At 31.8% G+C, this 13,357-nt stretch overlaps 1 protein-coding gene across 8 annotated transcripts in view; it reads right to left on the minus strand.

The window, feature by feature from the left end:
* The window catches only part of DENND4A (DENN domain containing 4A), a 158,125-nt gene that overhangs the window by 73,802 nt on the left and 70,966 nt on the right, over positions 1 to 13,357 (minus strand). For all 8 annotated transcript variants that reach the window (XM_057488905.1, XM_057488904.1, XM_057488903.1 and 5 more), the window contains 6 exons: positions 12,535 to 12,776; positions 9,615 to 9,681; positions 8,154 to 8,212; positions 6,139 to 6,283; positions 5,696 to 5,871; positions 19 to 119 (listed from right to left, as the gene is read on the minus strand). In XM_057488905.1, the coding sequence (XP_057344888.1) occupies positions 19 to 119; positions 5,696 to 5,871; positions 6,139 to 6,283; positions 8,154 to 8,212; positions 9,615 to 9,681; positions 12,535 to 12,776 (790 nt within the window). The remainder of the gene's footprint in view (positions 1 to 18; positions 120 to 5,695; positions 5,872 to 6,138; positions 6,284 to 8,153; positions 8,213 to 9,614; positions 9,682 to 12,534; positions 12,777 to 13,357) is intronic.

Consider the following 13,357-nt stretch of genomic DNA (forward strand, 5'->3'; position numbering starts at 1 on the left):
ATTAAGTTATACACTTACATTTTGCCAATTGCTGGTGCAAATGATTCAGTGTGTTCATGAGATTTTTACATGGCTTCTTTGGAAGTATCTTCCAGGCTACATTTTTCTTGTCACCAGTTCTGAGATTAAATGACAACAATATATTTGTTAGGTAGACATTTTCTGGGGGGAGAGAACTACTATACTTGCTATATATAAAAAAGAAAAAAGAGAAAACACAGAAAAAAAAATGAAACACACGTAAAATGTTCTGGTTAACAGAAGAAAAATACTACATGGATAAATTGGGATGCTGAATATTTAAAAACTGACTGATATGAGGGTAGAACTTTCTATTAAATATAGCTCAAAAATGTACAATTCTGTTGGTACTGAGTAAATTCCACTTGCACTGGAATCATGCTAGTCACTACAAAACTAATGTGGTGGTCATTACTTTTAAACTCCATTTAACAGACATCATGCACCTAAATATTGGGAAAATCCTACCATGAGGGGACATCTTTCTTATAGACTCTAAGAAAAAGCACTGTAGAAAACTTTCAAGGAGCTTATGATCCAGAAAGCTAATTAAAATACTTCAGTATATTCAAATATTTAGTTTCTTGAAAGAGTAAGTAAATTTTATTTTTGTTTCTTTCAGAAAAGTGATAATTTAAAATATTAAAATATTTGAATAAAGTCCAACATTCCAAAATACTTTAATAACTATAAAAGAACATGTCTCCTTGAAAGTGTTATCTTTGTTCCTATGATGCATTCTTATAATCTTTAGTACAATATTACAACACAATTGCTTTTAAAATTATTTATGGGGTAGGAGAAGAAAAGGATAGGGTGATAAAACACTAAAAAGCTTTTGAAATTAACTAAAGCATTGCTGATTTCATTCTTTATTTATCAAATCTTTTCTTCTACTTCAAAAGCAATGAATACTCACTTTAGAAAAGTTGAAAAATGTACAGAAGAAGAAGAAAGTAAATCACTTATGTTTAAGTACCAAAGATAGTAACACAGCACAGATGTGTAGAGGAACTTGCTGAACTTTTTCTTTGTATGCTCCCTACACTTCCCACAGAACAAACAGGGCAAATTTCACTTTGAAAACTAAAAATGAAAAAAGAGTAATTGAAAAAGCTTAAGCTGACAAAGAACAACTGTCTTGGAATCTACACTATCTTTCCAAAAATGAGAATAAAATACAGAACAGGAGGGCCAAAACGCAGATGTCCTGCGATTAGGGTTTCATTTCGTTCTGATGTGAGAGGAGTATGGACCCTGTATCACAGTGAGAACACAACGTAGAAACACTTTTTACAATACTTTCTTGATAAAACTGCAACACAACAAACCCACAGCCAACATTACATTTAACAGCGAGAAGCTGAAAGCTATTGCTTTAAGATCAGGAACAAGACAAGTATGCCCACTCTCCCCACTTTTATTCAACATAGTTCTGGAGGTCCTAGCCACGGCAATCAGACAACACAAAGAAATAAAAGGCATCCAGATAGACAAGGAGGAAGTCAAACTGTCTCTGTTTGCAGAAGACATGATATTGTATGTAAGAAGCCCTAAAGAATCCACTTCAAAACTACTAGATCTAATATCTGAATTCAGCAAAGTTGCAGATACAAAATTAATACACAGAAATCTGTTGCATTCCTATACACTAATGATGAACTAGCAGAAAGAGAAATCAGGAAAACAATTCCATTCACAATTGCATCAAAAAGAATAAAATACTTAGGAATAAACCTAACCAAGGAAGTGAAAGACCTATACCCTGAAAACTATAAGACACTCTTAAGAGAAATTAAAGAGGACACTAATAAATGGAAATTCATCCCATGCTCTTAACTAGGAAGAATTAACATTGTCAAAATGGCCATCCTGCCTAAAGCAATCTATAGATTCAATGCAATCCCTATCAAAATACCAACAGCATTCTTCAATGAGCTAGAGCAAATAGTTCTAAAATTCATATGGAATGACAAAAGATCCCAAATAGCCAAAGCAATCCTGAAAAGGAAGAATAAAGCAGGGGGAATTATGCTCCCTGACTTCAAGCTCTACTACAAAGCCACAGTCATCAAGACAATTTGGTACTGGCACAAGAACAGACCCATAGACCAGTGGAACAGAATAGAGAGTCCAGACACAAACTCAAGCATATATGGTCAATTAATATATGATAAAGGAGCCATGGATATACTATGGGGAAATGACAGCCTCTTCAACAGCTGGTGTTGGCAAAACTGGACGGCTACTTGTAAGAGAATGAAACTGGATTATTGTCTAACCCCATACACAAAAGTAAACTCAAAATGGATCAAAGACCTGAATGTAAGTCATGAAACCATAAAACTTTTAGGAAGAAAATATAGGCAAAAATCTCTTGGACATAAACATGAGCGACTTCTTCATGAACATATATCCCCGGGCAAGGGAAACAAAAGCAAAAATGAACAAGTGCGACTACATCAAACTAAAAAGCCTCTGTACAGCAAAGGATACCATCAATAGAACAAAAAGACATCCTACAGTATGGGAGAATATATTCATAAATGACATATCTGATAAGGGGTTGACATCCAAATTATATAAAGAGCTCACGCACCTCAACAAACAAAAAGCGAACAATCCAATTAAAAAATGGGCTAAGGAGCTGAACAGAGACTTCTCCAAAGAAGAACCTCAGATGGCCAACAGGCACATGAAAAGATGTTCCACATCGCTAATCATCAGAGAAATGCAAATTAAAACCACAATGAGATATCACCTCACACCAGTAAGGATCGCTACCATCCAAAAGACAAACAACAACAAATGTTGGTAAGGATGTGGAGAAAGGGGAACCCTCCTACACTGCTGGTGGGAATGTAAACTAGTTTAACCGTTGTGGAAAGCAGTATGGAGGTTCCTCAAAAAGCTCAATATAGAAATACCATTTGACCCAGGAATTCCACTCCAAGGAATTTACCCTAAGAATGCAGCAGCCCTGTTTGAAAAAGACATGTGCAGTCCTATGTTTATCGCAGCACTATTTACCATTACCAAGAAACGGAACCAACCTAAGTGTCCATCAGTAGATGAATGGATAAAGAAGTTGTGGTATACACAATGGAATATTATTCAGCCATAAGAAGAAAACAAATCCTACCATTTGCAACAACATGGATGGAGCTAGAGGGTATCATGCTCAGTGAAATAAGCCAGGCAGAGAAAGACAAGTGTCAAATGATTTTACTTATCTGTGGTATAACAAAGCAAAAACTGAAGGAACCAAAACAGCAGCAGACTCACAGAACCCAAGAATGGACTATGGACTAACAGTTACCAAAGGGAAAGGGACTGGGGAGGGATAAGGGGGAAAATGGGGCATAACTATTAGCACACATAATGTAGGGGGTGGGGGACACAAGAAAGGCAGTATATACAGAGAAGACAAGTAGTGATTCTATAGCATCTTACTATGCTGATGGACAGTGACTGTAATGGGGTATTTGGGGGTACTTGATAATGGGGGGAGTCTAGTAACCATAATGTTGTTCAAGTTATGTTGTACATTAATGACATCAAAAAAACACAAAAAACAAAAAAACTGCAACACAGCACTCCCACTGTGCCCTACCACTCACTGTGCTGCCTGCCTAGCTAGGCTACATAATGAGCAACTTGAAAGAGAGGAGTGTACTTGGTTGGCCTTTTTATTTCCAGGGCCTAGTAAAAAAGGGTACTCAAGGTATGTCTGCAGCATAAGTGAAAGAACAATACCTTGGTATCATTTCATTACATCTAATTACTATTATTTACTCTCATAATTTCCTTCTCTTGCTCTTGATATCTTTGCTTTAAAACTTGGCTAAGTAGGCGAGTTTTACCTAGTACCTGAGTTTGGATCTATGATTAGCATTCTGCATTTTTATTCATGGTGACTTCCATTCACAAGATTACTATTACATAAATAGATAATAATTAGCAGCAGAAATATTAGTTTTGGGGTCAGCCAGGGATGGTTTTAAGTATAGGCATATGCTATGTACATATTCATTTCAAATATATGTATATTCAAATATGGCAGTATAAGCTATGCACGTTTTGATAAATTACTTAAAAATCTAAGCTTTGGTTTCCTATCTGTCAGAGAGGTGAATAAAAACTACCTCACAAAATACAGAAAATAATATGAGATAACTTAAGCTTTGCATACAGCTTTATGTCTAGTTCACATCACATATTAATTTCCCTTCAGAAATTTCTTGGCATTCATAACATATCCTGTATTATATCAATCTAGTAAGAGTCAGAGAGGGAAAAGGAAACCAAAAACTCCCATACTCAGATTTGGTTTTCTTTCAAATTTCAGATTGAGGCCTCAGAAATTCTGGATGAAGGAAAGTAGAAAACAGGTCACTAAGTTCAGTCTCCCACAGGTTTGGAAGAGTGGTAATATCAAGACGGAAGCCTACTGATGAGCGCAAATGACTCATGCTTCTTTGATTCTTTAATTCATTAGTGACAAAGCAGAAAGATAAAATAGTAAGAAAAAATTCTTTTAACAAATTGAGGGAAAATGTAATTTATTACCATAATGAACAGTATATACTAATTTATCATGCTTAATTTCAATTTTTCAAAACTTTATATAACATTAAGAACCAGCAAAGGAAAGAGATTACTTTAATATTTAAAGAATTAAATATTCCTGGTAAGGAACTTTTGAGTCTTATTGATCCCATATATAAAATGGCTTTTATGCACAAAGTACATCTCATATTTTCTAGTTTGGGTTTTCTCTAAATTAGAGTATACATGCTTTATAATAGAAAGTTTTTTTTGCTAAACTTTTCTAATGGTTTAGGCCCTTGAGGTTTTGATACGACAAGACTAGGATTAATATACAATCGCATAATTAAATCAAAAGGCTTTAATATGAAACATGCTTATTTTAAAATGGAGAAAAATGTATTTTTTGAATATTTGAAATATACATAATAAAGTTGTTAAAGGTATGCTAGCTTTTGGGCTTCACTGATAGATTAATTTGTGGTTGTTTGAAGTATGCCCTGTGGATGCAATGTGGATAAGGGATACAAGAGAAAGACTAAATAATAAACAAGCTATAAATATATAGCTCCAGTAGCTTCAACCTAAATAGTATTCCAAGAGGGAAACTTAAAATCCTTACATTCCTAAAGTATAAAGGTGATAAGATCATATATAATTTAAAAGTTACTTAACATTTTAAAACATTAATTTTGCTATGAAATATTAGTATCCTAGTAGTATTATACAAGACTAGAAATTGGATTGAAATATTAATCAAGGATAGAATTTCAATTTAATTTGTGATTTCACTCACACTCATCTGACTAAATGGAAATAAATTTTTCTATCTCTAACCTCAATTTCCCTTTTGCTAAATTTCTAAGTAAGCCTAAGATTATAATGTGTATCAAATATTTAAAGATCTGAGGATTAAAGGTGTATTTTTCTTTCCAATAAAACTTCCAATACTCTAAATTTATCCCATAATGCATATTTAAGAGCTGATTAAAAGATGGTAATAACCTCAAATAAAAGAAAAAGTATAGCTTGAAACAATTCTAGTTAGCTTTCATAAAATACACAATTACATACATGACCTATTAAGTTTTAAATTATTGGTATTGAATCACTACGACATACTTACTGAGAAATTGTGTTGGTATCTAGGTCAACACAACTAACATCTGGTGGAGGGTCATACAGATCAAAATATCTTGAATCAATTCCTACTATGAATGGACATGGTGCACTCAATACATCTGCTAAAGCCAGCGGGCAGAGAGGAACATATGGGCATGGCCAGTGGAAAGGGAAAATCATCTTAGATAAACAAAAGATAGGAGAATGTTTAGCTGCTTGACATTGAAGCATACTTTATCAGCACACAAACAATTTTTTAAAAATATTTCAGATATAATGCATGATAAATTATTATGATAAAATGTTAATGGTCAGAAAATTAAAATTGTTTTCAAAACATAAAAATGTATTACTCTCTGAATTTTAGTTAAGTATTAAAGTAGCTTTAAATTATATGAATAAATTAGGTTTAAAATGAAATTGTCATTAAGAAATTGTGATACTCACAGACACTAATGCTTCTGTCACACTAGTAAGCACAGAAGGCCGTAAGGAATGGATAAGAATCTTATGTTCTGTTACTGCAAACACTAGCAGTGTCACAGCATTTTCAGGGCCTAAATTCTGAAGTAGTGTTGAAAACTTGCCACCACTGTCAATCCAAACAGAAATACATAATTAAAAAAATAAAGATCCAAGCACCTCATTATTCAAAATAATGAAAAGAAGTTCATGATCAGGGTAGGATTCGTATTACATACTCAACTTTAAATATGAGTGGTGCCCTCATGTAGGGAAAACACTGCATGAGAAGCACACTATGAAAATGATGAAATCTGATGAAGTTTCAAAATCATTTGATTCTTCTGCATTGTATTCAAGATGGAAAATGAAAAGTCATTTTTGTTTTCAGAAAAAGATCTGTCATGTAGACAATGTCCAAATAAAGAATTCAATTTATAAGAGGGATGCTTTGGTTGAAAGCAAATCATCAGAAAAACTACCAGACTTACAGGCCTACCTCCCTTAAGGTAAATACACATTATAATTTGGACTTATAAATAGATAATGTTTACTCTTGTAATGATTATAGTAATATGAAGTCAAGAGCTACCAAGTAATAGTATAAAAAAATAAAGGAAATTAATAATAAAAACTTAGACATTCTGTATGATAACAAAATACTGGACTGGCAAATCAAATTTTTCAGTAAACCAACCAGTATTTTGTCTATATAATGCTAAATAATTGGCTTCAATAAATTAACTTTTTAAAAATTAAGCAAAATTGAGTTTTAAAAAGTCTCTTGGAAAAATGAAAAATATTTGTCCACCAAACACTTGTGGCATGTCCACAGCAGCATTATTCAAAGTAGCCAAAAGGTAGAAACAATCCAAATGTTCATCAACTGATGAATGGGTAAATACAATGTAGTAAATATTTGTTGGAAATAAAAAGGAATAAATACTGATATATGCTACAGCATAGATGAGTCTTAGAAACTTAAGTGAAAGAAACTAAACACAAAAGGCCAAATATTAATGATTTCATTTACATGAAAAGTCCAGAATAGACAGAAAGTAGGTAGTGGTTGCCTAGGGCTGTGGAGGTGTGTGTGTGTGTGTGTGTGTGTGTGTGTGTGTGTGTGTGTGTATGAATGAGAGAGGGTAAGCACTAAAGGCTACAGGGTTTCTTTTTAGAGTAATGAAAATGTTCTAAAATTATAGCGATAGTTACAGAACTCTGAATATAACCATTTAATTGTATAATTTAATTGTGTGAATTGTATGGTATGTGAATTATGTATCAATAAAATTACCAAAAAAAGGCTTCTTGGATAATTTAGCATCATTTTTACATAGTGTCAGTCAGGATTTCTAGTTCATTTTAGGCTCAGACAAAGGTTAAGAAAATACTGGTCACTCTGGGCTAAGACCTAGTGATGAAATAATCTGCAATTCTTACAAAATTAATGTCAAAGATGGCATCTGGCCTCCCTTAAGTATATGCTACAAATAACTTAATTATATTGTAACTATTTCTTTGCTAGGAAGATTACACAACTAATTAAATTTCAAGAAATGATACTTTGGAAAAAACATTTCATGATTTCTCTGAATTGTTAAGGTGATGACATACATTGTTCTATTCCACAGTTTAGTATTTATAAGTATCTTCTTATTTGGGGATTACATATAAAATTAATTACATTTAAATTTTCTTCAGAAGATATTTAAAGCTAAAAATAATTGTTTTTATAATTTACATGCATATATAATATATACCTATTTATGTAATAGCAAGTAATTGATGATAATAAATGGATACACAAAATACCAAACACTGCTGTAAAAGTTTTTAAGAACTGTAACCTAAATATTAAGTAAAAGGAATTTAGATAAGAAACAGTTAAAAGAGAAGTATTGCCATCAACATTTGAAATTTTACTTAGAAAAGAAAGAAAATATCTGAATGTTACTTCAGATTTATAAAAACATAAACAGAAATTAAATTTTACTTGCCTAAGTGGAAGAGGTGAAGAAACAGGCTGGCTGAGAATCAGATTATCATGTGGTGATAACTAGAAGATTAAAATAAAGAATTTGAAATATAAAGATGAATTTCAAAACTACTTTCTAGTAAAAAATATATATATATACATATACAAATATATATACAAGTAATGATGGCCATGAAATTTCAATATACCAACTTACCAGTATAGGAACTGTTTATATCACTAAGATCCTAAAAAATAAGACCTCACCCCTGACCTCCTTAACTACTAACTCTTACTCTGAATTCTTTCTCTTTTTTTCCTGTTCCTCAATGTTTCCTTAATGTCATTTTATCAAATTTGTATTGAAAGACTAAATTATTCATTTAATACCACAAAAACAGGATTAGCAAACCTACGGCCTGCAGAGCAAATCCACAGGCCACCTGTTTCTATAAATAAAGTTTTATTGGAATGCTGCCATGTTCATTGTTGACATACTATCTATAGCAGCTTTTGGGTCAAAGCAGCAAAACTGGGTAGTTTCAACAAAGATATTATGCCTGTAAATACTGAAATATTTATTGTTTAGTATTCAACAGAAGAAATTTGCCAACTTCTGCAAGAAAACAAATCTATTACGGGTATTAAAACTGAGTGTGCTATATGTATTCTGGCACTAAGTTCTAAAAAGTAATACAGATGATATGTGGATATGCACTGATCATAAAGCTCATCAAAATGATATTTTTCTAGACATTTTATCTGTACCAATAAAATAATGCAATTATTTTTATCTACATTTTCAAATTTATACAGATTTACCCAAATTTGTAAATACCTACTTGCCAAATGATTTCTAATTTTGACTGACATGCCATTAAGGGCTGTGATAAATACAATAAGGCACAGATAGTGATAACACATGAAAATGTTTTCTTTATATAAATCACTTCATAAATGATTAAATAATCAGACAATTTACATATCAAGAGCACAAACAAAAAAGAAATATAAACAAAAGGGAAAAGATACAGTCAATTGGGAAAAGAGATAGGGAACATAATTTACATTCATTTTAAACTTCCCCTGACACAAAGACGTGAGCGTTCCTTCTTGCAATACATGAAAACATACAACTTTTCTTTACATCTATTCTAATACATTTAACTTAGGGAACAAAGGCCAAAGGCAAAGTCAAACTTTCAAATACATAGAACCAATTTAGAGAAGGAAGTTTCTTTTTGTATGTTCAAAATGTCCACTGCTGTCTATTTTAACTCTTCAATCCTTTATCTAAAGAGAAATACGGGGTACCTGTCTGGCAGTTAGAAAAACAATAAAGGCCCAAACTTTAATATGAAATAGCATCTGATTCTCTTTTGATCTCGTTTTATTTTTTCCATTTAAAATTGTTACTTTTATGTTACATCTTAATAGAGACAATAATCATTCAATAAGGCCCTTAAGATCAAGAAAATCTTACCTGAACTAAAATCCGTGGTCTCTGAGGAGATGGAAAAGGAACTTTATGCATAAAATGAGAAATGTGCCTTAAAAATAAACAAACAAAAATCCAATTGATTCCAAAGAGAATACCATATGCGATAAAAGGTCAACATGTCATTACAAGTCTAAGTTGAGTCAAAAGCTCTGTGTACCTATAATTTCAAAATCCCTGCTACTCTGAAAACAAGTGAATAAACAATAACCAAAAATCATTACTAGTCCCACTGAAGTTGCTTCTACCTAAATCCAATAACTTCATATTAATAGTTGCTCACATTCAACAGTGGTTATTAGTTATCAATGCTTCAAAAGCCACTTAACTTACCTCTCCTTAAGTAGATAACATACAACATACTATAGATGTAAACATAACCAAAAGAGCTAATTCTTGAGTTTGTAATATGTTTTTAGTCAATTGCTCATATTTTAAAAGTGAAACATTTAGAATGCTCTAGAAAAGTTAAAGAATTTGTTTCTAAAAGATGAACAATATACTTTCCATTAACAATAGGTTTACTGATTGAGTTTTTTCCCAGAGGAAAACGGATAGAAAGCTAGATTGATGGATTTTGTTTTGAACACTATGGAAAATAAAAAAAAGCAAAAGAGTGGAAAATCTGTTTTTTTAGGAATATGTTATTTTATTTCTGTATCACTCTTCTTTTAAACATTTCAAATCACCTTGGTTTCAGAACGGAGATAAGAGAAATTTATTAATTTTACAAATATGTTTTGACTGCTTGCTATGTATAAGACACTGCCAAACATGACAGGATTTTTAAAAAGGCATATACTACCAGTTTCTATCATAAAAGTACTCACAATCTAAGAAAAAATGATAAGGTAAATGAGTTCCAAAGGACATGCATCTGCTTGAATTATCTGCAATAGTTAGAAGAGCAGAAAAAACATAGTGTGATCCATGAACATCCAAAGATACCCAAGGCCCATTCAAGGAGGATCTGAAAGGTCAAAACTATTTTAGTAATAATGCTAAGACATCGTTTGCCTCTTTCATTGTGTTGATATTTGCATCATTGGTACAAAAGCATTGTGGATAAAACTGCCGGCACCTTATTGTGATCAGGACAGTGGTATCAAATTCTATGAATAGTTGTATTCAGTTTCACTTTAGGATGTCTTTGATGAAGTGGCATTATTAATTTTTTTAAATTTTGACACTACAAAAAAAAATTTTTTTTGACCTTATAATGTCCATGTTTTAAAATAATCCATGTGATTAAAGGAGAGGTATGCATAAAGCACTTCCACTGCAAATGAGGTACAATGTTTGTTTTGAGGAAAAGCACTTGTGTGACTGAGTTGTGAGTGAATTAGCTGGAGTTTTTACCCCACAGAACACCATTTTTCTTTGAAAGAATAATTGACAAAAAAGGCTATCTAAGTTGGATAGTCAGTAGCTATTTTCTACATGAAAGTGAATGATGTGAGCCTATTGCTTCAAGAAAAATAACTCATAGTACTTACTGCCAATAATTAAATTCGAGCTTTCAAATGAAAATTAGAACTTTGCCACCGATATTGATAACTTCTCAGTACTCAAAAATTTTTCTAATGAGATTAACAAATGTGATTTTAAAAATAGTGACAGTGAAAATATATCTACAGTAACTCAGTGAACTAGTATTTCCCAAAGGACCAATGTATGATACTACAAAAATCATGCATGTATAAAAAGTTCAACTCAGAGTGAGACAGATAATGGGTTTTAATGTAACAAAGAAAGCTCACCATTAGTTTTAGATCCTACACTGCAAACAACCTATAAAAAACTCTATTTGTCAAATTTTGGCACAGTGTCAAGAAAGAAAATCCAAATTTTTCTAAAAAGGCTGTCCCTTTTCCACCTAAATCTCTGTGTGATGCCAGGTTTTCTTCATATACTTTAACCCCAAACAGTATATCTCAACAGACTGAATGCAGAAGCATATATGATAACCTACCTGTGTTCAGTTAAGCCAGACATTAGAGATTTGCAAAAATGTAAAGCAATGTCATTCTTCTAACTATTTTTTGTTTGTTTGTTTTGGAAAACAGTTACTTAAAAAAAAAAAGATAACACCCATGTTAATTGTAATGGGTTTATTATTCTTTAAAATAAATCAATAAATACTTTTGAAGTTCTCAGTTTTAATTTCTGTTATAGTAAATATTGACAGATAAAACAAAGAAAAGCTCTTTGGGGTACTCATTTTTTAAGAGCATAAAGGGGTCCTGAGACAAAAAAATTTGAGAACTGCTAGAGTAGAATACTGAGATAAGAATAGAAAAGCACAAGAAAAAATTAAAGAGTAATACTGTACTGAATGTTCTTACGATAATTCTATCATTTCCCAACTGTCTTTAGAGTTAGAATTTGTCTTAAGAGCACAAAAGAGCTGGTAAATGTTATAAACTAGGGAAGGTAGACAATGGGAGATCTTATTTGCACCAGAGCTTACTACATGAAATATTATTCAGTTTTAATGATCTTAAACTAAATCACTAAAATTTTAAAAAGAATAAAGAATGCATTTATCTAATTTTACCTTTAAATACATATCTAAAAATAGTAAGGAATATGTTTAAAGATTCATAACAAATTAATTGTAAAATAAGAATTATAAAAGTAATAAAAATAATTCCAATTAGGATCTCCAAACTTCACAAGAGCATCAAAGAACACTTATTTCATTGTTAGAGATAAGGCTATTTAAAATAAATGACTGTAAAAGTATAATAGAGAAATATTACTTGATTGAAACAACCAAACTCTTTTTTCAAATAACTCTTAAGAAATCTAGTTTCCATATGCAATTTACTCATTTACCAGTACAAGTATACCACACATAATGAAAGATCTGCCATAGTTTGAACCAAGAAGGTTTCTAACTTACTTCTCAATTGGAAGGACATGAGGTCCAGAGATGGAATAACGATACAGAAAAGTCAGAAACTTCCTGAATGCATCAAAAAAAGGCCAGTGAGACAGAAGACAGATGCATTTATTAGTGTGAATTGTTTTGGAACTATCAGACTTCCCATCTGTCAATGATGCTAAACCCAAAAGAAGTCTCTGTTTTTCTGTGAGATTCTCCTCAGAGTATGGTTCATAAAACTGAATAGCAGCACCATAGACCTGGAAAACAAATAATATATTTAATAAATATACTTTATGTCATTCATTCAAATCACATCATTAACTATTTAACAGATGAGCCATTATGTACCAAGCCATCATGAGCCATTATGTGCCTATAAGCCAGGCGAGGTTCCAAGAACACAATGATGAACAAGTATCACTTTCTTCAAGTACAACAACAAAGTGCTACTCTCACATCTCATTATTACTGGGGGGGGAAAAGGTGTTTTAATTAAATAGCACTTATTTTATAAAGAGTGAAAACAATTGTATCAATATTCTCTGTAAGAGAATGCTTGAAAATAATTATTTAGTAGAAAGTGGAACAAACAAAATTTTAGATAAGGAAATACAAATTCCAACTTTAGGCAATTTATTTGATTTCTCTGGACCTCAATTTCCCAATCTATAAAATAAGGATGTTAGATTTCCAGGGACCATTCCAACTATAATAGTCTGATTCTAAATAGCACTGAATATTTAATGATGTCTTCTGTATTACTTTCAAAGTTTCTGTATATGGAAAATGAAGCAGTGAAGGATCATTTATTTGATAATGAAAAAAAATAACTGTATTT

The sequence above is a fragment of the Manis pentadactyla genome, chromosome 11, assembly GCF_030020395.1.
Source record: "Manis pentadactyla isolate mManPen7 chromosome 11, mManPen7.hap1, whole genome shotgun sequence".
NCBI classification, from domain to species: domain Eukaryota; kingdom Metazoa; phylum Chordata; class Mammalia; order Pholidota; family Manidae; genus Manis; species Manis pentadactyla.